The 24,610-nt window shown below is 45.3% G+C and overlaps 1 protein-coding gene across 1 annotated transcript in view; it reads left to right on the top strand.

Moving 5' to 3' along the window:
• The first annotated feature begins 709 nt into the window (after positions 1–709).
• PARVB (parvin beta) overlaps positions 710–24,610 on the top strand; it is a 93,675-nt gene continuing 69,774 nt past the window's right edge. The window contains exon 1 of the mRNA XM_043964958.1: positions 710–939. Coding sequence (XP_043820893.1) covers positions 810–939 — 130 coding nt within the window. The 5' untranslated portion in view covers positions 710–809. The remainder of the gene's footprint in view (positions 940–24,610) is intronic.

A 24,610-nucleotide genomic window follows, 5' to 3' on the forward strand; every position in this document is an offset into this window, starting at 1 on the left:
CAGGAGTGTTGGTGAGTGGCGTGGCCGCCACTTTCCAAGGATTCAGCGTTGTTCGCGCCTTCCTCTAGCCCGAGCAGGGTCCAGTGCGAGCTGGTCCGGGCCTGTCCGTGCCTGATTGCCTTCTGGGCCCGTGGAACCGGCCTGGCCAGCGCTGGTCAGACAGACCACGCCTCTTTTTACTCTGAACCCCCTTCTTTGATTCCTCATCAGTCTGACTGCGAGATTGGAAAGCATCATCTAACAATTCCATCCCTGGCGTCTCTCGTTGGACCCAATGAGCTTGGGGACCTTGGACTTCGGCTCCTATTTTTGTAGAGAGTTTGCATTAACTTCTATGCGCACAGGGCATTCTCCGGGGGATAGACTCTAGACTCTGGGAGGGCAGGGGCTGTTTTTGGACCCCTTCGGGTCCAGCGAGTGGTACAAAGTAGGTGCTCAATAAATGCTCCCTTGCTTGATCTGGGCCTCTGTAAAGTGAAGGGGTGGGTGCAGGGTGGGGGTCCTAGAGTCCAGTTGCTAGCGAGTGCTTGGGCACTACGCCCATGCCCGCAGCTGGCCCCTCTGGGCCGGGGCCGGCGCCCCGCGGCCAAGGTCGAGGTCAGTTCGGGGCTCGTGGGCCGGCCAGGCCGGGGGCTGGCCAGGGGCTGGGCTAGGGGCGGGGCCAGTGGCGGGGCGGGGCGCGGGCCTGGCGGAGCTCACGCTCCCACTCCGCCCCTCACTCCCCTTCGGCTGCTGGCACACGCGCTCCCGCTCCCGGGCAGCCACGCGCACGTTCCCCCGCCGGTGCCTCCTCCGCCCTCGCCGGCCTCATGTCCACGCTGCCCGTCGCCCCGCTCCGCTCGCCTGGGCCTCCGCTTCGGCCGCCCCGGGCCAAGAAGGACGAGTCCTTCCTGGGCAAGCTGGGAGGCACATTGGGCCGGAAGAAGCGAGCCAAGGAGGGTAAGTGAGCGAAGGAGGGTCCCTCCAGCCCCTGAACTTGGCTGCCAACACCCCCGCTGGACCGAGACCCCGCTTCCTCTCCCCTCCTCTTCTCCCCTTCCCTCTATTCTCCTCCTTTTATTCCCCTCCCCCTTCTCTCCTCCCCTATATTTCTCTCCCCTTCCCAATCTTTTCTCCCCCCCCTTTTCCTTCTCCCCTCCTTCCCCTACACCATCTTCGCTGTTCCTCTCTTCCCTTTCCCCCAGACTCCTGCCCTCCTCTCCCCTTCATTCCTCCTCTCTTGCTTCCTCTAACTCTCCTCCTTCCTTTCCTGCTTGCTTAAACCCCTCCTCCCTCATCTATCTCCCCTTTATTTCCTTCCTCCCAAATCTTTTTCTCTTTCCTTTCGCTCCCCCCTCCTTTACCCCCTTCCCCCTTTCTCCGACTTTCACCTCACCCTTCTTCCTCTGCTCTCCCCTTTCCCAAGAGGATTCCATACCCCAACTCCTTAAGAAAAGCATTTCACCAACTACTGGGGAGGCGGTGGGGGGCCCAGGGCACTGTCCTTACTTCCTTGCAGACATCTCTTGGGACCCCACTGCTGTTTTCCGGACACCCACTGGGTAGATCACCGAGTAACCTTGGGGTGGCCCAAGCACTGGCCTAGGAGTCTGGATATAGGGGTTCATATCCAGGCCCTCAGGCAAAGCACTGCCTTTAAAGATTGATGCAAGAAACAATTATGAAGCATCCCCTGTGTGTAAAGACCCTGTTCACTTACCTGAGAATACAACGATGGAGGGGGAAAAAAACCCCACTACAATCCCTGACCTCAGGGAAGCTTACAGTCTGTAGGACGAGGTTATTTCTCAGATCTGTTTGATTCTAAAATTCCAACCTTTGGATAGATCCGTACTTACTCACCTCCATCCACTCATTTAGTGCTGTCAGGGGTTACCTTTTTTCTGATGAGGACAATGAAGCTTTCAGAGTGAGGCATTTGCCCAGGACCACAGAACTAGAGCAGGGTCAAGGGTGAGAAGCCAGGTGTTCATGGCCTGGCGGGTGCCTGCAGTCTATACCAGCCTGGGCCCCAGATGGCCCCTGGCCTTTGGAGCCTGCAGCCGCTGGTGAGAGGCGAAAGCAGTGGAGGCCTTACCAGAAATCTGGGCTGTTGTTCCTGTGTCTCCTGGATAAGCTTCCCTTGGAATCTCCTTGAAGCAAAGGGGTCTTATTCGCTATGGACTCTTGGGGATCCAGTACCTTTTTATTGAACAAATAAATGACCCCCAATACCTCTTAATGTGGATGATTTATGACTAACCCTGACTGTCACCCAGGGGGCAAAAGGGCTGGGCTTGACTTGGGTCTTTTCTACCCATGTCTGCTTCCTCTGGAGGTGCGAGGGTGGGGAGAGAGCGCTGATCCGAGCCGTCCTTTTGGGCTGGATACCATCTTTCCATTCTGGCTTATGCCTCAGAATTACAGAGGTCTACCCTTTGTTAGCCTACAGAAGCAGAAAGAATCGTGAAAAAAACCCACTTAACCCGCCGTGAATAATCAGGCACAAAAGACATCAGGCAACAAGCTTTTATTAGTTCCTGATTTAGTGCCAGTCACCATGCTAAGCACCCAGGATACAAAAAGGAAAGAGAGAGAGAGAGAGAGAGAGAGACAGATAGAGAGAGACAGAGAGAGACAGACAGACAGAGACACACATAGAGAGAGACAGACACAGAGAGACAGAAAGACAGAGACTCAGAACCACCACCAGCAAAAACAAGTCCCTGCCCCCAAAATGGATGTAATTAGGTACATACAAGAATATATACAGAGTAAATAGAAGATAATCAGAAGAGCGAGGCAGCAACAGCTGGGGGACCTAGAGAGGCTCCCAGCCAAAGTTGGGGTTTGAACCGACTCTGGAAGGAAGCCAGGAGGCTGAGGGGAGGAGTGCCAGCGTGCCAGGCATGGGACCCTGCCAAGCAAAGGCATGGAGATGGGAGATGGGATGGAATGGCATGTTGGAGGAACCACAGATGAACCACTCTGGGTTTTGTGGGGTTTCATGCCTGAAATGATGATCCCTCGTGACCTGGGTCAGAGTTCTTGTTTCAGAGTTTTCCTTTCTGCTTTTGTTGTGGTCCTTATGTAAATTGTTCTTCTGGTTCTGTTTGCCTGGCTCTGCATCTGTTCACATAAGTCTTCTGAAGTCTAGGAAGCTCAGTGGGGCAGTAGATGGCGTGCAGGACCTGGGTCAGGAAGACCTGAATTCAGATCCTACCTTAGATACTTCCAGCAGTGTGACCCGTGGGGAAGTTACTGAACATTTATTGTTCCTCACTTTCTTCCCTCGTAGGGTTGTTACGAGGATCAAATGAGTTTATTTGTAAAGCGCTTTGCTAACCTTAAAGCATTATATAAATGCCCCATTATTATTAATGTCATTGTTGTTGTTATTATTAGAATCTGTGCCTTCCGTTATTTTTATGGGGCAAGAATATTCTGTTACATACATATTCTGTTTTTTTCAGCCAGCCCCAGTTGATGATTTCCCCCTTTGCTTCTAGTCCTTTGCCACAAAGCAAAAATCTGCTGTAACTATGCTCACACACGAGTCCTTTCCTTGTACACTGGATTTCCTTAGGATGCCTGCCTACTAAGTGATGCTCCTGGCTCATAGGATCTGTCCAAGTGGGTGTCACAGTCCTTGGCACCGATCAGAGGAAGCCCCTGTCCTGGCCTCCTCATGTATGTTAGAAGAAACATTTCTTTGTCATTGGAGGCAAGAGGATTTAAAAAAAAATTATTATTATTTTATCCAGGGAAAGAGTTATTGTGAGATTTTCCCATTGGTGTCAGTCATTCAGTCTTGCTCACAACAGTTGCGTTCTCCTTGTTAGGGAGTTAGTGGGAACTCTAGGAGAGAGTGCTTATCTTTGGGAGACCACAGCTGGAGAAGATGCTTAGAAGGGGGGGGGGAATTGCAACGAAGGGCAGGTGAAGTGAGATCTAGAATAGGAGACTTCCTTTATCCAGGAGTAATTAACAAGCCAGCATTGCTCCACAAGTTGGTTGATCCACAAGTCTTAGAAATAAATCTTTCACTGAAATGTGATGTTGAAGAAGGATTTTAGCCAAGACGTTTGCTGGTTTCCTTGAGCAGGAATTTTAGAAGCTACAAGAAAGGAGATGTCATGACTTTGGTGCTTAATGGTGAAGAGGAAGGGCTGTGTAGTTGTGAATCACACTGTGACTGAAAGTTTTCCATCATGTGGCATCCCCCTTTTAGAAAAGGGAACTGTGACAAAATATAACCACTGGGAAAAATGGAAAGGAATATTTAAAGTACATATAACATAGCTCTTTGAAGCCCTGGAAACATTTTCTTTTAAATAAAATTGTATTTATTTTTAATTTTACATAACTCACCTCTCTCAATAGAGCTATTCCTTATGATAAAGAATAAAAAAGAGGAAAAAAAGGTTTTTGCAAAAGTAACCAACATATTGGGGGAAAAAACCCCTGACATCTGCAGTGTCCCACACCCATCGTCTGGCATTGTGGCAAATGGGGGGGAGGTGCCCATTGATACTTCTTCTTTGGGGCCAAGTTTGGTCATTATAATTTCACAGCATTTGGTTGTTGGTTCTTTCCATTTACATTGGTGTAGTTGTGAATATTTTCCTGGTTCTACTAACTTCACTTTGTGTTAGTTCATGGAAGTCTTCCTACACTTCTCTGAATTCTTTATATTTGTCATTTCTTACAGCCCAGTAATATGTCATTATAATTATGTACCTGAGTTTGTTCAGGCATTTTCCATTCAATGGATACTGATTCTGTTTCTCAGAGACTTTTCGTGAAAATGTGTGTATGTATATAAATATATTTATATATTAATTATTTTATAAACATGATATATTATTGAACAAACATAATATATATTTATGTGTTATTTACTTTATAAACACAATACATATTTATGTGTTATTTTTTTTCAAGCATAATATATGTTTATATGTTATAAATATTATTTATACCCATATTCACATACATATATATGTGAAAAGTCTCTGATAAAGTCAATACCTGTTGACCAGAAGATGGCTAAGCAAGCTCAGGTACATGATTATAATCTTATATGCATATATTTTTCTTCTGTACTTGACAAATATCAAACATGAAATTTTGTTGATGCATATATGCATATGAGACCAGGAAGAAGGTACATGAAACCTTGTATCTGGTTTAGACAGCTTGCATTTCTTTTTTTTTTTTTTTTTTTTTTTTTTTTTTTTAAATTTTTTTTTTTTTTTTTTAGGGAGGCAATTGGGGTTAAGTGACTTGCCTAGGGTCACACAGCTAGTAAGTGTCAAGTGTCTGAGGCCGGATTTGAACTCAGGTACTCCTGACTCCAGGGCCGGTGCTCTATCCACTGCGCCATCTAGCTGCCCCTTGCATTTCTTTTTACAGACTGTGATACATTCAACATGTTAGTTTCAAAGCTGTCTTGCTTATCTGTGTCTCCTTTTGAACCTCCTCTTCTGTACATTTTGAAAGACCAAGGACAATGTGTGCCACAGATCAAATTACCCCCTTACACTTTTGTGTGTCTATTTGCATCTGACATTTATTTATATAGTAGGAGACACTGTTTCAGAGGCAGGAGAGGATGATTTTAGAGTCAAGAAGATTTGTTGACCTAGAGGTCAAAAGGTCCTCAGGGGCCAGCTATTCCAACCCCTTCATTGTACAGCTAGGGAAACTGAGGCTGAGAGTGATGTAACTAACCCAAGGTCACACAGGCAGTAAACCTCAGAGGTGGAATTACGACAACTGGGACTCCAAAGCCAGTGATTTTTTCCACTGTGCTACACTGTCTCTTGTGAAGCGGGTTCAAATCCAATTGGGACTGGCTGTGATACCATTTAACCCCGCAGTACCTGAGGCCACTTCCAAAGACTGTAAGTTATACTGATCTCCTTTGGTAGGAATTTCCTGCCCAGGAACTCTCCACATCATTGAAATTACAGATTGGATTTAGATTGATCTGTGTCTGTATGTATTTTTATTATGAATTATATATGTACACATATATGTAGAGATATAGTGTAGGAAGGTTTGCAAAGTGCTTTGCATATCTTACCTCATTTAACTCTTTTTTTTTTATGTATGAGGTATTTTATTTTTTCCATTACATGTAAAGATAGTTCTCAACTTTTGTTTATACATGCTTTACAATTTCAGATTTTTCTCCCTCCCACCCCTCCCTCCCCCCTCCCCTAGACAGCAGGTAATCTGATATAGGTTATATCTATATATCTCTATACATATACATATATATATATATATATATATACATATACACACACACACATATATATACACATAATAACATTAATCCTATTTCTGCATTAATCCTGTTACAAGAGAAAGAATCAGAGCAGTGATGCAAAACCTCAAAATAGAAAGAAAAAAAAAAAACCAACAGCACCCAAAACAAAAGAAATAATATGGTTCAATCAGCATCTATACTCCACAGTTCTTTCTTTCTTTTTTTTTTTCTTGGATTTGGAGATCCTCTTCTATCATGAGTTCCCTGGAACTCTTCTGTACCATTGCATTGGTGAGAAGAATATAGTCCATCACAGTAGGTCAACACTCAATGTTGATGATACTGTGTACAATGTTCTTCTGGTTCTGCTCATCTCACTCATCATCAGCTCACATAAGACCCTCCAGGTTTCTCTGAACTCTTCCTGCTCATTTAACTCTTACAACAGTCCTATGAGGTATTATTCCCATTTGGTTGTTTAGTCATTTCAGTTGTGTCCGACTGTGACCCAATTGGGGTTTTTCTTGGCAGAGATACTGGAGTGGTTTGCCATTTCCTTCTCTAGCTCATTTTACAGATAAGGAAACTGAGGCAAACAGGGTGAAGTGACTTTCCCAGGGTCACAAAGCAAGTAACTGTCTAAGGCTGGATTGGAACTCAAGTCTTCCTGTCTTCAGGCCCAGTGTGCTTTATCTACTGCACGATTTAATTGCCCTTTTACCCATGTCACAGACAGGGAAATTGAGCCTCAAAGAGGTTGAGAGGGGCAGAAGTCCCTCCCCAATCCTCCAGACTCTTGTCCAGCACTCTCTGTCCCCTGCCTCCTTTACCATAACTTACTTTCCTGTAGCACCTTCAGGTGTAGACAGCTTTTTGTTGTACTAGGAGGTGGGTGGTGGAAGCAGTGTTATTCCCATTTTACAGATGGGAAGACTGAGGCTCTAAGAGATGAAATGACTTGCCCAGGGTCACACAAAGCCAATGGCAAAGGTGTGAGTTGAATCAGGGTTCCAGCTTGGGCTCAGGAGTGAGTACTCTTTTCACTTAGCTAAGTTCCCTCTCAAGCACATGGGTTCCTCAGGGAAAATATTTTGGGCCGCTGTGCAAGTGAGACCCTTTCTTCTACTTGTTGCTCCAGAAACTGCGTTCAGATCCCCACCACTGTTGCTTCTTGAAAGGGCTCATCATTGACCCTGTAGTTTTATTCTCCTTAGCAGTCACTCAACCTACTACATGCTAGGCCCTGGAGATACCAAAAGAAGAAAAAAAAGCCTCGAGACAGTGTCTGTTCTCAAGGGGCTTACAATCTAATGTGGAGACCACAGACAAATGTGCATTAAGGTAAACTGTCTACTGGCTAAATAGGAGATGATTAACGGGAGGGCACTGGCATTAAGAGGGGGTGGGGAAGGCTTCTTGTAGGAGGTGGGCTCTGTGACTTCCCAAACCAGACACCCTTCTCTGGCCACAGCCCCATATGTGTTATCTCTTTCTCTTAGAATGTAAGGTCCTTGAGAGAAGGGTCCCTCACTTTTGTATTTGATCCCTAGCTTGTAGCAAAATGCTTGGCACAAAGCAAGCGCTTAATGCATCCCTTTTCTTTCTTCCTTCTTTCCTTTCTTTTCCTCCTTCCTTCCTTCCTTCCTTCCTTCCTTCCTTCCTTCCTTCCTTCCTTCCTTCCTTCCTTCCTTCCTTCCTTCCTTCCTTCCTTCCTTCCTTCCTTCCTTCCTTCCTTCCTTCCTTCCTTCCTTCCTTCCTTCCTTCCTTCCTTCCTTCCTTCCTTCCCTCCCTCCCTCCCTCCCTCCCTCCCTCCCTCCCTCCCTCCCTCCCTCCTTCCTTCCTTCCTTCCTTCCTTCCATTCATCCATCCATCCACCCATCCATCCATCCTTGCTTTTTCACTCCTTCATTTGTTGAAGTGTGAAGACCCCAAATATCAAGGTCTTTGGGCATACTATATTAAGCCATGCAGGGACCGCAGAAGTGTTCACAGCAGCTTGGGGATAGCTGGGGGAAGGGCTGCTTGGTCAGCCTAGGAGGGGGCTGGGACTCCAGGTGTTGACTTGTTTCTCTTTTGGGATCCTCTTAATTTCTAGTTGAAGATCTAGTTGGGGATTAAAGCTCTCTGATGAGTTCAGACTAAGCTTCTCCAAACAACCCCCTTCCCCCTTCCCCATCCCCGCTATTGTTCCCAGTTGGGGTGGTACTGCTCACTTCTGGGGAGGAAGTGAGCTATGGCCCCAGTGGAACTCAGGGGAAGGGAGGGTCATGGATTAGTGATGGAGCCTGGAGGGTCAGGAGCCAAATCTCCTGGACCTGACTGCTTTAAAAAAAAAACAAAAAACAAAAAATTAAATTGTAAATGTAATCATCAAGCCTGCGTTCAGGATACAAAGGAGAACTGGGACAACGATTGTGGGAGAAACTATGAACCTCTTTTATGTACGCTTTAAAAAAAAGATATTTATATCCCATTTAACCAGGTAGTAACAGAATTGTTCACAATTGTGGGCAGCTGGGTGGTGCAGTATATAGAACTCCAAGTCTGGAGTCAGGATAATTTATCTTGTTGAGTTTAAATCCAGACGCTTACTAGCTGTGTGACTCTGGGCAAGTCACTTAATCCCTGTTTGCCTCAGTTTCCTCTTCTGTAAAATGGTCTGGAGAAGGAAATGGTAAAGTACTCCAGGATCTTTGTCAAGAAAACCCTAAATGGGATCACTACACAACTGAAAATGACTCAGTAAAGCAATGCTCTATTTGTCTCTCCTACACTTTTTTCTTTTGTACATTAAAAAAAAAAAGTTTTCTTAATTTTTTTTCCTATGGCTAGCACTATTTACCAGCCTCCCTTCTCTACCCCACAGTACACATCCCCCCTTGTCACAAACCTGGAGAGTCAAGTAAAACCAGCCAGTGCATTGAGTCTAGGAGACAGGGTGACTTCTCTGACAGTGTCCTGAAGTCAGGATTGGCCAGTACTTTGGGTAGAATTCTGAGGTCTCTCCAGCTTCCCTCCCATTGGTATTGCGCTGATCCCACTTTTTTAGAAAGCCCAATGTAAAGAATTAATTGTTATTTGAGGTTTTTATGCCTCGGCGGGCACTGGCCTGGGGCTCTGCAAACCTCATGGTGCTCCACCCACTGGCCTATATAGAGATTGGAAGCAGTCTTGTGACTGCCCTCACTAGGCTTCCAATCATTATAATTTTGCCAGGCCCATGTAGGCGTCGGCGAGTGGTGATGACGTGAGGTGCCAGAGCCCTGGCAGCGGCTACAACCAGTGGGTGGAGCACCGTGCGGTTTGCGGAGCCCCAGGCCAGTGCCCGCCGAGGCATAAAAACCTCAAATAACAATTAATTCTTTACCCCCAGGAGTAGGACATCCAGCTGGGGTGGGGTGGGGTGATGACTTTGAGATTTCAGAAGTTGGATTAAACATTGTGAGTTAAAAATCAAAGGTGTGTGGGGCAGCTAGGTGGCTCAGTGGGTAAAGCACCGGCCCTGGATTCAGGAGGACCCGAGTTCAAATCCAGCCTCAGACACTTGACACTTACTAGCTGTGTGATCCTGGGAAAGTCACTTAACCCTCATTGCCCTGAAAAAAACAAAACAAAACAGTTTTTTTTTCTTTTTTTTTGTGGGGGGGTGTTTTTCTTTTCTTCCCTGTTTCACAAGTAGCTAAGTGGTACCTTTTATTAGAAATGTATTATCAAAGAATAATGATCACAGCTGCAGTTTCTGAAGTGCCACAAGAGTGTTCCCTTCCCTCCCCTCCCCTCTGCCCCCTATGAAGAGTTATTTCCTGAAAGTACCATAGGAAAAGTAGCAGCAGTGGGGAAGCTAGGTGGCACAGTGGATAGAGCATTGGCTCTGGAGTCAGGAGGACCTGAGTTCAAATCTGGCCTCAGACACTTAACACTTACTAACTGTGTGACCCTGGGCAAGTCACTTAACCCCAATTGCCTCACAAAAAAAAAAAAAAGAAAAAGAAAAAGAAAAAGAAAAGTAGCAGCAGAAAGTATGCCATAGACCTGAGCTGTACCTTCCTACAGGCACGCATACCTGAGGTATTTGTGTGACCTCCCATAGGGCCCAGTGGGAGCAGCAATGGCTCTAGGGCCTTCTGAGATGCAGTCAAGACACTGCTCATGTCAGCTCATGCAGCATGTCCAGTAGCACTCTGCTTGGCTAAATTTGCTCTTTTTCTTTCTCCCTCTTTTTCTCCCTCCTTCCCTCTCTTTGCTCTCTCTCTCTTTCCCCCTCTCTTCTCCTCTCTTTTCCTCTCCTCTGTCCCTCTCCCTCTTTCTGGCCCTCTCCCTCCCTCTTTTATTCTTTTTTTCTCTCAGTTTCTTGACCTGTCAAATTGAGATGGTTGGCCTCTAATGTCCCCCCCAGCCCTAAATCTGTCATCCTGTTTATCCCCTTCACTGACAATAAACCTCAATTTCTTTACTTCTTGACTGGGAGCCTTGGTGCTGTTTGGCCCTCTCCCATTGCTTAGAGGCTTTTTTGGATAAAATGAAGCCGACAGTTTGTTCAGCTGTGGCTCTTTCAATTGGCAGTTTTTAAAAAAGGCAAAATTGTGTTTCATTGCCGCCTAGATCTTAGGCGGAGGCCTTTTACAATTAGCCCCTTCCCCAGGCAGCCCTGGGGGAGGTGGGCTTGGAAATCACTTCTCTGTTTTCCTTCTCTGGTTGAGAGGAAGTGACTTTGATTTCAAGCCTTGCTTGGTGTGGCTTAGTCTAACTTCCTTTCATTATTCTTTCCATGATTATCTTTTTAGCCGGCCTTTCTCCTAATTTGTTCCACCAATCCACATAAGCCTCCCTGAAGAATATGCCTTTCAAGAAGACAGGCAGTCAAAGCCCCTTACAAAAGGGCTCCCTGAAATAAGCAGCACTCATTAATGAATCAAGTCTTGTTTGAGGTCCACATAGGGATTCAGTGTGATTATTATTTAATAATAATTTTAGGGATATTTTTTGCATTGCCTTTATTTCCTCTCCTGGCACATAGGAGTCACTTACTAAATGCTTGTTAATTGCTTGATTCTGGTTCTAACGTCATGATCCTCATCGGCAATCATGGTTTCTGCCTCAGACTGCACACAGCACTGGTATCTATCCTACATCCTCTGATTCCCTTTTCCCCCATTTCTTGGAGAAGTCCCCTTTGTCTCCCATGGCCGAACAGCATGGGCTCCACTGAGGGAAAACTTATATAGAGATGAGCAAAAGGGGTAAAGGAATACACCCAGAGATTTTGTTTTATGCATTGTCTAGTTATTCTGTTTCTATTCTTTTCTCCTGGGTTTTGTGATTGCTACCTAGAAATATTGTTGATTTTTGTGGGTTTATTGCATATGCTGTTACTTTAGAGAGTATCTATTGTCTCAATTTGTTTCTTTGCTGATTCCCTATGGTTTTCTATGGATACCATGTCCTCAGCAACTAGGGATACCGATACCTTTTTATCTTTGCCCATGTTTATGCCAGTGCTATTTCTAGCATTTCTAGAATTATTATCAAAGTACACTAGGGAAGAGGAGCATCCTTACTTTACTCTTGTATTTATTGGGGAAGCTTTTAGTGTTTCCCCTTTGCCTGTCATGCTAGCATTGGTTTTTATTCATAACTAGCCCTGGTTCCACCTTTGTTGGTATCATTAGACTTTTAAGTTGGTTTCTTTTTAGTGTGATACATATATTCTCTGTATTATGTACTCCTCATTACAACCTCGTGAGGGAGGGAGAGAAGGGATTATAATCCTCATCGGAAACAGAGGCATAGAGTGATTTGCCTTAGGTGAGTTACTTAGTGGAAGACTGTGCCCTAGGGCCTATTTCTCTTAATTCCCAGGCTAGGGCACTTTTCAGTAAACCCGGCTCCTACTTTATCCTTGGAAATCATTCTTTAGCCACATGACTATTACTACCTATATCAGTCTTTCATAAATCCTTGAACTCCTTGGATTCTCAGAAGCAGCTCTTTGTAAATTCTTGACTTTTCCCATTCTGACTGGAGCTTATTTTAATTTAAGTTATACACTGCAAGGCTTCAATTAGGGGAAGGGAATAATCTTATATACAACACCTACTGTGTGCCAGGCACTGTTGTAGCTCATTTGATCTTCACAACAACCTTGTGAGATTGGTGCTATTATGATTCCTGATTGATAATTGAGGAAACGGAGGCTGACTTGCCCAGGGTCACACAGTTAATAAGTGTTTGAAAACATCACATTCGAACTCAGGTCTTCCTGACTACAGGCCCAGTGCTCTCTCCCACTGCATGCATTTTGTGCCAAAGCAGATATTTTGGGCTCTGAAGTGCTATGTGGGTTGAATCAAAAATTGTTATTTACTCTGTGTCTCCCCCCCACCCCAAACAAATAAATGAAAATGTTTTCTTAACTGAGATTCTTCTGTGGGAAGCTCTGCTTGCCCAAGCTCTGGTCATCAGGCAGCCACATTTTCTCTGCTTGTATTTTTACAAGTGAATAGCAGTTTGGAGATTTTTGAGAGTTTTTTTTTTAATAGGTTTTAATCATCTTATGTTTGCTTTTTCATCAGCCTCCTGAAAATTGGCTCTGAATGAGGTAGGGGCCAAGAGTGAAGAATGTTGCATTTGCTATCACATGGGTAGTTAATGTGTTGGCTGGTTTAGCTGAATTTTAAAACAAATTAGCATTTTTACTAATGCCTTATTTTTATGTTGCCTTCATTTCTAAGTGTCTTCTCCATACCGCCACTTCCTTTGACTAGGGAACTATCCTTCCAAACATAGAATAAAAAAGAGAGTTAAAAACCCCCAAGGTGTAAAACCATCCAACTCACCAAAGGAATCTGACAATATTTGACCATTACGCCACACCAGGAGTCCCCCATCTCTGCCAGGAATGAAGGAAGGTGTGTCTTCTAGTCTGTTCTTAGGGGCCAGTCCGGAGCATTATAGTTATTTAGCTTCGGTCTCTTTGTTTTGAAGTGGTTCCCCCCCCCCTTTTTTTAAAGTCTTGGTACAAGAGAAGATTTGTTGTGGAGGGCAGGGCTCTATTTAGAAATGAATGTCATGGGTAAAAACAAAAGGCATCATTAATGCTTAAAAAAAGAAAGGCATTTGACAGGCAGGTGGTGAGGGCTTAGTCTTGTTCTCCTTGGCCTAGAGAGCCGGGAAAATTCGCTAAGAAGGAGAGCTATTTACACGGATGCTCGGTGGCCTCTGGGAGTACTGTCTTCTCTCTTGTTCAAGTGGACTTCCAACAAAGGCCAGATGGCCACACATGGGGGGAGCTGCCCTGGGGGATTCTGGGTCTAGGGGCTGGTTGGTCTGGTTGCCCTTGGAGGTCCCTTCATCCTCTCCTTTGTAAGGAAAGATTGGAACTGGATGACTGTGGTTGGGAAGATTCAGAACCGGCTCCATTTCTTCCCTTCCCTGGTCAATGATGGGATCTATGGACCCAAAGAGTATGAACCTGATGAGTTGATATCAGATTGGTGTGGAGTGGTTTCTGGCTCTAACACTGAAACCCGTTCAGTGGCTCCATTGACACACACTCACAGAGTTGGGATGGTTGTGAAAATGCTGGACGACAGAATCAGAAACACAAAAGATCTCACCTCACTGGCAAGCGGGCTGCTTGAATAAGATAGTGTTTAAGAAGGCTACATGTGAAGGACTAGAATGGGGGAATGTGTGTGTGTGTGTGTGTGTGTGTGTTCTTACATACAGCTTTGAATGTGCAGCTTTGCTACAATGCTGGGCAGGCCTTGAATGAAGGGATTTTTAATACTGGGAAGGAGAAGATTAACATTTACTAAGTGCCTTCTATGGGCCAGGCACTGTGCTAAGTGCTTTACAAATATCTTATCTGAGCCTCACAACAACTCTGGGAGGTAGATTCCCATTTTACAGTTGGGAAAATTGAGGCAAGCAGAGGTGAAGTGACTTGCTTAGGGTTACCCAGCATGGTAAGTGTTTGAAGCTAGATTTGAACTCAGGTCTTCCTGACAACAGGTCCAGTGCTCTATTCACTGGGCCACCAGTTACCTCAGCCTTTGTGGTTGCTATCTTATCTCTCATAGTAGCTTGATGCTCTGTCCTGGGGGGTGTTGGACTGGGAGAAGCTCGTGACTCCTTTATCTCTGACCCTGGGCTGCTGGAGCCTGCCCAGCCAAGCCCTGAGGCCCCTTGTCTGCAGTCTCCACGTTTGGTTGTCACATTTCACATTTTAAACGTTTTTATAATTTTTCCCTCACCCAGTTCAAAGGAAAGACTATGTGCTCAGAAGCTAGAAATTCTGAGTTCAAATCCAGTGCCACTGACATTACTTCTGTGACCTCCAGAGAATCACTTTATCTTCCTCGGCCTCAGTTTCCTTCTCAGAGGGACCTCTGAGGTTCCTCCTTGTTCTGGGTCCATGATCCTTGTGATTCTATGTTTCTTTTCTTTTCTTTTTTTTTAATGTATGAGGTATTTTATTTTTTCCGTTACATGTAAAGATAGTTCTCAACTTTTGTTTATACATGCTTTACAATTTCAGATTTTTCTCCCTCCCACCCCTCCCTCCCCCCTCCCCTAGACAGCAGGTAATCTGATATAGGTTATATCTATATCTCTATACATATACATATAGATATATAGATATATACACACACACATATATATATATATACACATTAATCCTCTTTCTGCATTAATCCTGTTACAAGAGAAAGAATCAGAGCAGTGATGCAAAACCTCAAAATAGAAAAAAAACCAACAGCACCCAAAACAAAAGAAATAATATGGTTCAATCAGCATCTATACTCCACAGTTCTTTCTTTCTTTTTTTTTCTTGGATTTGGAGATCCTCTTCTATCATGAGTTCCCTGGAACTCTTCTGTACCATTGCATTGGTGAGAAGAATATAGTCCATCACAGTAGGTCAACACTCAATGTTGATGATACTGTGTACAATGTTCTTCTGGTTCTGCTCATCTCACTCATCATCAGCTCACATAAGACCCTCCAGGTTTCTCTGAACTCCTCCTGCTGATTCTATGTTTCTAATGAATCTATTTTTTCTTTAAAGATTCTGCACTCATGTTGGGAGACATTAAAGAGGTGTACTGTGCTTCCATTTCTGATACTCTAGAGTCCGTGAGTCGGCCACTGCCCTGTCCTTCCTGGGTGACGTCAGACAAATCCCGTAGCCTCCTTGAGCTGAAGGGGCTGGATTAAATGACCCCTTCCAGATCTCAGAATGTGATGTGCAAAGAGCAGCGCTCAGGGGGCCTCATCTGTTCCCCAGAGGCCCTCTTCCACGAGGCCTTTGCCACGTTTGACAAGGCCACATCTCCTGGAGTTAGACTTGGCTTGATTGACACTGTGGTCTTTCCCCAAAAGAATGGAAGCTCCCTGTGGGCAGGGACTTTACTTTCTCTCTTGGTTTCCCCATATCAGATGCTTAATGGATGCCTGTTGGTTGGTTACCAGAAAATTGGAGGATTCTGGAATGTCATCTCTGAGAATTGAAACCTTGGCATCTCTCAAAGACTCTTTGTAGGATCTTAACATGGGTAACACCTTGTTGGAGGGAAGACTTTAAGCTTATATTTGACTCAAATGGCTTCTCCTGTTATTGACAAACAGCAGTCTTGTTCCTGAATTTCCTTTACCTTTCAATTAGCTGGGTGCCTATGAAAACATAGGCTTCTGCAGGAGAATATATGAAAAAGCCCATTATTCTGTTCTCATTTTCATCAAAGATACGCTTAATGCATGTTGTTGTTCAGTCGTGTCCGACTCTTTGTGACTCCGTTTTTGTCTTGGTAGAGATACCGGAGTGGTTTACTATTTCCTTCTCCGGCTCATTTTACAGATGAGGAAACTGAGGCAAACAGTGTTAAATAAGTGACTTGCCCAGCTTCTAAGTGTTTGAGGCCAGATTTTTAACTCAGGTCTTGCTGAAAACAGGCCCAGTGCTTTATCCACCGAGTCACCTAGCATCCCCTTGCAAAATGCAGTTTCCCTGCGTCTCTTAATTACATAATTTTCATTAAGATTTTTTGCAGAGGAGAAAGCAGGCCTACGGATCCTCAGTTAATAATGTCCTCTTGGCCGCCATTTTTGGCTAATAAAACCATCTGTGATTTTTACCTGACCCCTTTTCCCTGTGCCCAATTGTTTGGTGTTTTCATCTCTGTCAGATTTCTCAAAAATCAGTCCTTTGATGCTTTCAAAGTTGTCTCCTCCAGCTTGGCCTCTTTGCCGTGTCCTCGATCCATCCCAGCTGCCCTTCCTGCCTTTGTCCTGTTGAGGCCGTTTCTACTTCCTCCTGTAACCCAGAAGCAACTTTGCTGGTAGAGTGCAAGTGTGAACATTCCACTGTCAGTGATGAAGAAAATAGGTTATGTTTTGTTTATGGGATGATCTTCCTAAAAACTTCCTTTCCCTTCCATGATTCCTCACTGTTTCATGAGGTGTGACTGCGATATTCCAACATCTTTCTCCATAAAGTATAAAATGATTAAAACAAAACCAAAAAACTTGTATTGTTACACCATCTTTTTTCCAGATACATTCCCTCCCCCTTTCCTTTTCCCAGTGAGCTATCCCTTGTTACAAAGGAAAAAAGGGAGCTTAAGAAAATTAACCGGCGCATGGGTCAAGTCTGCTAGTGTAAGTTGGTTCTATCTCCATAGTCTCCTGCCTTGGCAAGGAAGGGAGAGGGGTTTCTTTTCTTATCTCTTCTTCAGGGACCAGCTTGGTCAGTATAATTAGCTTTCAACTTGGTTTTTTCCTTCCTCCATAATGAATTTACAACCTAAATTGTTATTGCCCTTGGCCACTGGGTCGTGCTTCTTGGCTGGAGGTTGGCAGCCCTGAGGGCTCTTTGGTTTCTTTGTGGTGATTACTTTACTCTTGGTTAACTGTCTGTGAATGAAAGGCCAATGTGCCCGTCTCAGCCTCTGGCCCTTCTCCATTATTTTACGCGGATAGCTCAGAATGGTGGTTGTCTTTTCCTTCCAGCTTGGTGTTGATTTTGCCCTTTGCCCTTATAAAGCCATAGCATAGCTGCACACATAGAGCTGATTTGGGGATGGCGCCAATGGACATCGGAAATGAGATATTTTCTGTCTGTTAAAATGCAGTCACATTTTCTATGGGTTTTGGAATGTCACTTGGCGCTTGCCTTGTCTGGTGCCTTCTGACTGTACTGATCAAAGTACCCAGAGAATTGGAACCATGTCCAAAAAGCTGCTAAACTGTGAATACCCTCTGACCCAGGATTACCAATGATAATGACAACTGTAGCCTTTTATATAGCAGCTCTTAAAGCTTTGCAGAGTGCTCTATGTATATTCATTTTATTCTCACGACAGCCCTGGGAAGTAGGTGTTATTATTATCCCCATCTTACAGATGAAGTTGAGGCACACAGAAGTGACTTGCCCAGGGTTACTTGGCTAGTAAGTATTTGAGGATATGAACTTAGATCCTCCAGACTCAAAGTTCCATGCCCCCTAGCTGTATAGCTCTAAACCACAAAGAGATCCAAGAAAGAGAAAAGGGACTCATTTGCATGAAAATATTTGTAACCATTCTTTTTATGGTGTCAAAGGATTAGAAACAAAGGGAGTGTCCTTCAGTTAGGAAATGAGTGAAACAGTGAGTCACATGTATGGGAGGGAATGCTGTAAGAAATGGCAAAGGGGATGGAAAAGCCTGGGAAGACTTGCATGAACTGACGCATGGCCAAGTGAGTAGAACCAGGTTCTTCTGGCCCAATGGATACAAAGACAGCAATGTTGTAAAGACAGATGACTCTGAAAGACTTAGGAATTCTAACACAATGTCAGCACAAAGACGACCACAATTCCAGGGAATTTAGGATGAAACGTGCTTCTTGTATCTCGTGATAGAATGCAGATGGAGACGTGCTTTTTTGGATATGACCAATGCAGGGATTTGCTTTGCTTGACTCTATAAGTTTGTAACAGGCACTTCCTTCCTTCCTTCCTTCCTTCCTTCCTTCCTTCCTTCCTTCCTTCCTTCCTTCCTTCCTTCCTTCCTTCCTTCCTTCCTTCCTTCCTTCCTTCCTTCCTTCCTTCCTTCCTTCCTTCCTCCCTCCCTCCCTCCCTCCCTCCCTCCCTCCCTCCCTCCCTCCCTCCCTCCCTCCCTCCCTTCCTCCCTTCCTTCCTTCCTGAAATGTGAGAGAAGCAAGGTGGTTTTTGTTAATTGAAAAAAATTAAAAAAGAAAATGTCCATGATGTTTAGGTGGGAGACATTTGTGTATACTATAGACCTCCTCTCCTCCTCTCTTCCTCTCCCTTTCATTATTCAAAAACAACTGAAAAAAGCAACCCCTTGTAACAAATATGTATAATTGGGCAAAACAAATTCCTTCTCTGGCTGTGTTCAAAAATGCATCTCATTTCAGCAGTCTGCTGATAAATGTTTAATAACTGGCTCTCCAGGAAAAAATTCTATTTCAGTGTAATTTGCATCATTAACATTTTCTCTATCGCTTTCCAAAGTCTAGACAATCAGTAAAACAATAGATCAAGCCCCGATTTGTGGATTTGCCAATTTCCCAGGTGTCATTTCTCCCACTGAAAATTTAACAGACAGCTCAGGCTGGTGAGAGCCAGTTATAGCCACCCCTGCTCAGTCTTTACCCTGAGTCCACCGTCTTCTCTGCAGGGGCCTGTGGTTGGTCATTGCATGGTCCAAGTTGTGAAGATTTTCCTTATGTTATTGTGGCTAGTAGATGTCTCTGCCTCTTCATCCTTTGCCTCAGGAGTGGCCCAAGTAAAGGTGGTGGGTTTGTTTGCTTTTTTTTTTACTTGGGCATAAGATGAAACTAACTCAGGGCATCAGGAAACATCTCTTTGGTGCCAGGAACCATGCTGGGTGCCAGGGATGCAAAGATAGAGCAAAACAGTCCCTGTCTTCAAGGAACTTGCATTGGATTTGAGGCAGTGACATGTAGATGAATAATTGCATACGTGAAAATAGATAAAAGGTGAATTTTAGGGGGAGATGCCAGCAGCTGGAGGCAGTCAAGAGAGGCTTCCTGAAGAAAGTGAGCTGAGCCTTGCAGGAAACTAGGGATTCTCAGAGGTGGCATGAAGGGGGAGAACATTCCTGGCCCAGGATATACCCTGGGCAAAGGACAGAGAAGGGAGATGGAATGTCATGGGCGAGGGGGCGTGGGGGGAGAGCAGTGCGTGGTACACAGTTGGTGCTTAATAAATGCTAGTTGACTTGATGGAGAGGGTGGAGCAGAGTGAGTTCTGCTGAGACTGCTTGCTGTCTAAGGCCCCTCTGAGTCATGTGGAGTACAGGCTTGTCCCTCCTTTGCTGGCTTCTAAATAATGAATTCTTTGGCCGTGGCAATCCAGAAGAAACCAAATACTCATTTTTCCAAAGAATTAGGATGTGATGAATGGCTACTGACTGACTTCTGTCTACTGCTTTTTTGTACCTTTGCTGTGCTCTGGGGCTCCAGTGTGGTGCAGTAGAAAGAGCCTTAGCCTTGGAGTTAGATGATCTGGGTTCAAATCCTGCCTCCTATACTTACTGGTGTGACTGGGTAAATCGCGTCACTTCCATAGTCTCAAGTTACCTCCTGTGTAGAATCAGTTTGGGGCCCTTAGGACCCTCCTAGCTCCATAATAGGATCTTGTACCTTTTACTTTCTTCAGTGTTCTGAGGAGAGCTACAATAGCTATTATTCTCCTCATTTTATATCTGGAGAAACTGAGGCTCAGGGAGGGAAGTGACCTGTTCCATGGTCACACCGCTGAGTAAGCGTCAGATTAGGACTTGGGTCTCTCCTTCCTGACTCTTGCCAGGAAAGCCTGCCTGTGCTTCTAATTTGAATTTATTAAGTTATTTGGTTAAAAACCTCTGGAGGAGTGGGAGGGGATACCCACCTATACCTGTCAATTACATTTCTCTCCCAGCTGCTGTTTGCATTTCCCCTTTATGCGCATCTTTGTGCTTCCTTCAGGGAAAAGTGGTCTGTGTTCAGTTTGCCTAGAAAACAGCTTATTAGGGTAATGAGATTTTAATGATTTAATATTTCCTTGGAGCAGTGCACAAGGCGGTGCTGGTGCCATTGTTTGCAGCTGCTTTGTTTTTCTTCTTCTTCTTTTTTTTTCTTTTTGAGTTAGGCTTCATTTCCTTGCAAGCTCACACATCTCCCCAGTCACTCAGTTCTCCCCAAATGTCCGTCCCTTCTGCAGATTTTGTCTCTAATTCTCTGGTGTGGAGGGTCCCCAGAAATCTCCACTCGGTTTGAAAACTCTGATGGGCTGAATCAAGACCAAGGCACACTGTTATCACCCGAGGGAGGGAGGTTACTTACTATCTGATCTTCATCATAATAGATTTTCCAGGCTTATTGTTGGGTGGTTTGGTTTCATCCCCCCCAGATGAAAGTGGGAAAGTATGTGTGCTGAAAGATGAAATCCCCTCAATGCCCCCACAGGGCCCTTGAGGCCCCCACAAGTCCACCCCCTCTTTTTACAGAGGAAGACACCGGGGCCCAGAGAGCGGCTGAGTGTTGGACTTTGTGCCCCATGAGCTATACCCTTCCTCCCCCTGCCATCCTTCAAGACTCAGCTCCCTCGCCACCTTCTCCTCTCCCTGCCAGCGCCCTCCCTCCACCCCCATTACCTTGTATTGATTGTTATTCTAGTTCCCATATGCTTGTATGGGTACGTAGCTCCACAGTTAGAACAGAACATAAGCTACTTGAGGGCAGGGGTTGTTTTTCATTTGTTATTAAAAAAAAAAATTATCAGGGGCAGCTAGGTGGCGCAGTGGATAGAGCACCAGCCCTGGAGTCAGGAAGACCCGAGTTCAAATCCGGCTTCAGACACTTAACACTTACTAGCCGTGTGACCCTGGGCAAGTCACTTAACCCCAATTGCCTAAAAAAATTATCTGTCTATTCATCTATCTATTTTTTTTTTGTGGGGCAATCTGTCTGTGTCTATCCTCTCTGTCTCTGTCTCTTTCTGTGTCTGTCTCTGTCTCTCTGTCTGTGTCTGTCTCTGTCTCTGTGTCTGTCTCTCTCTGTGTCTGTGTCTGTGTCTGTCTCTCTTCTCCTCTCTTTCTCTCTCCTCTCATCTATTTTTATTTGAACACTGACAATGTCCTGGCCAGTCTGGAGAATTTGGTATTTTCTGTTTTCTGCAGGACGACCCCCTGCCCCCATCCCTTCCTCTTAGTGCCTGTTTCTCACTAGACATTCCTGTATTCTTCCAGTGGCCCTCATGTAGGCTGGTTTCTGATCTCCTCACCATCTTAGTCACCCTCCTCAATGCACTCACACTTGTTTACCATATGCTGCTCAGAAGTGGCTACATTATGTTCCCCCTGTTGTCTGATTTTATTTATCTGCATAGATTTTCCAGCCAGAAGGGATCATAGAGACCCTTTTTTTGTGGAGCTATGGGGGTTAAGTGACTTGCCCAGGGTCACACAGCTAGTAAGTGTCAAGTGTCTGAGGCTGGATTTGAACTCAGGTCCTCCTGAATCCGGGGCCGGTGCTTTATCTACTGTGCTACCTAGCTGCCCCCCATAGAGACCTTTTAACAGGTGAGGACACTGAGGCCCAGGGAGGTGGAAATGACTTACCCAAAGTCATGCTGTTGTAAGTGACAAGAGGTGGGATTTTTACCCAGCTCCTTTGGCTCCTAGACCAGAGATTAAAGATGTTAAATTGTCCATCTTTGTGTTTGGGGGCATCTGGCACATAGAAAGTGAGCAATAAGCAGTTGTCAAAGGAGGAATGATTTTTTTTTTGAGAGTCTTGTCCATGTTCTGGTTGTGTTTCCCATCCCCAGGCCTGGGCTGGTGGAGGGTGCCTTCCTTAGGAGCCCAAGATGGGGCCCCATCACTCTCTCCTGCTGATGACCCTGATAATGGAAAGGAAGTAGCTTCCTTCCTGGGGAGTTCAGTGATAGAGGAGGCCTGTGTGTTGGTGTCAGCAGCAGCAGCAGCAGCAGCAGCAGCAGCAGCAGCAGCAGCAGCAGCAGCGGGGCTTCAGCCCCCGAGGGCAGGCTGGGAAAGAAAACCTCCCTTAGATTCGGCCAGGCAAGTCCATTCATGAGCCTGGAGAACCTGCATAAAATAAAGCCCTATTGTCCTCTTCAGGCAGACTTGGCTGGTTCCTGCTCAGCTCCTAAAACATGGGCATTTATGCAGTAATTGAGCATTATCTGCTTACCCTAATTCTCCATTAAAAACAGGAGTCTTTGAGCCATTGTTAGCCATGGTTTACTGGCTAAGTCTCTGAAAAGCACAAGCGGCCGGTCACCTCTTGCCTGGCCTGCTGCAGCCTCCCAGTCGGCCTCTCTGCCTCCAGACCTTTCCCTTCTCCAAATATTTCCAAAGCGCAGGTCTGATCAGGTCACAACCCTGTCCAGGAAGCTTTAGGCTCTCCATTACCTTTAGGATCTGCTGCTTCCTTTGGTATTTAAAGCGCTCAACAAAGACAAGCCTGTCTTTCCAGGCCAAAACGGCCGACTTATTGCCTGTTTGTGTTCCAAGCCCGTGACAGTCTCTTGTTAGTTTGCCTTTCCTGTGTGTGTACACGTCACTCTTCATGTATCTCGTCTGTTTTTTGTGCCCCATGCACGGTATCCCATTTCCCATCTCAGTGTCTTTGCACAGGCCATGCCCTCTGCCAGGAGTGCCCTCCCTCCTCACTTCTCCCTCTTGGCTTACTTGACATTCTGCCACCTCCTTCAAGGAATGAAACAGTGGCTTGAGTAACATGAGGGAGACAACATGTTCCTCGAGCCACTGTTTTGTTCTTGACTTTGTATGTCCAGTGCCTGGCATGCAGTGGGTGCTTAATAAATGCTTCTTAGTAATGATGATTTTCTAGCCATGGGAGGTACACGAAGAATCACCCCTGCTTCGTGGCCTGCCAAGCGTTTCTGCGTGGATGCTGACTATATAGGACCGTGGAAAGAGCCCCAGACCTGGGGTCACTGCTCAGGGTCCCAGGGTTGACTCATATCACTCACATGCCTTAGTTTCCTGATGTGTAAATGGAGAGAGTGATATTGCCGCCCCTCTCCTCTCATGGTGGCTGACAGGGAGGGACCCAGTCTGTGACCTCACTGACAGGCATACGAGCAATGACAGGCGCGGTTTTTATTTTTGTCCATTTCAATTGGTTCATGTTGCTTCCAGTGACCAGTTAGACCAATGGCGTTAGAGCCAGGAGAGATCTTACCATCCCCACCCCTCATCTTACAGAGGAGGAAACTGAGGCTAAAAGTGATCAGGGCCGCACACTTAGAATGTCATGGGAGACGACTGTGGCTGTTTCCTTAACCATCTGGATTTGCAGAGAGAGAGAGAAATGAGTGTGACAGGAGCATTGGTGCAAATTCCTGGTGTGCTTTTGAACTGCTAAAAGCCTTCCCTAGAGTCTAAATGCCATCCTTTGCCGTCCCCATCAGGAGCGGTTTGGAGGAGGGTGACCACTAGGGGGAGCAAGAGAACCTCATTTTCCCCTTTGCCTTTTTTCTTTTTTTTTCTCTTTTCTCCCTTCTCTCTCTCTCCCTCCCTCCCCCTCCCTCCTTCCCTCCCTTCCTTCCTCTCTTCCTTTTTCTTTCTCTTTCTTTCCCTCCTTCCTTCTCTCCTTCTTTGCTTCTCTCTCTTTTTCTCTCTCCCTCCCCCTTCTCCCTTTCTTTCTTTCTTTTTCTTTCTTTCTTTCTTTCTTTCTTTCTTTCTTTCTTTCTTTCTTTCTTTCTTTCTTTCTTTCTTTCTTTCTTTCTTTCTTTCTTTCTTTCTTTCTTTCTTTCTTTCTTTCTTTCTTTCTTTCTTTCTTTCTTTCTTTCTTTCTTTCTTTCTTCCTTCCTTCCTTCCTTCCTTCCTTCCTTCCTTCCTTCCTTCCTTCCTTCCTTCCTTCCTTCCTTCCTTCCTTCCTTCCTTCCTTCCTTCCTTCTTTCCTTCTTTCCTTCTTCTCTTTCGATAATGTGAACATTGAGACAGAAATTAGGTGACTTCCTTTGGTCTCATGATTAGCCTGTGGCTAGCCTTAGGGCGTTGCTTAACCCCTGGCCAGTCTCTCATTAGTAACTAGCTTGCTCCAAATGAACTTTTCTGATTACCACCTTTAACAGGGGCCATGGGGAAAGGGACATGCATCCGTTGGATGGATGGACAGACAGAGGATAGTGTAGTGGAAAGAGATCTGGCTCTGCAGTCAATGGGCTGAGGGTTTGTGTGAACCTGGGCAGGTCACATCTTGTCCCTGGGCCTCAGTTTCCCCTTCTGTAAAATGAACGGGCTGTACTGGTGGGCCTCTGAGGTTCCTTTCAGCTCGGGATCTGTGCCCCTGTTG

The sequence above is a fragment of the Dromiciops gliroides genome, chromosome 5 (genome assembly GCF_019393635.1).
Source record: "Dromiciops gliroides isolate mDroGli1 chromosome 5, mDroGli1.pri, whole genome shotgun sequence".
NCBI lineage: Eukaryota > Metazoa > Chordata > Mammalia > Microbiotheria > Microbiotheriidae > Dromiciops > Dromiciops gliroides.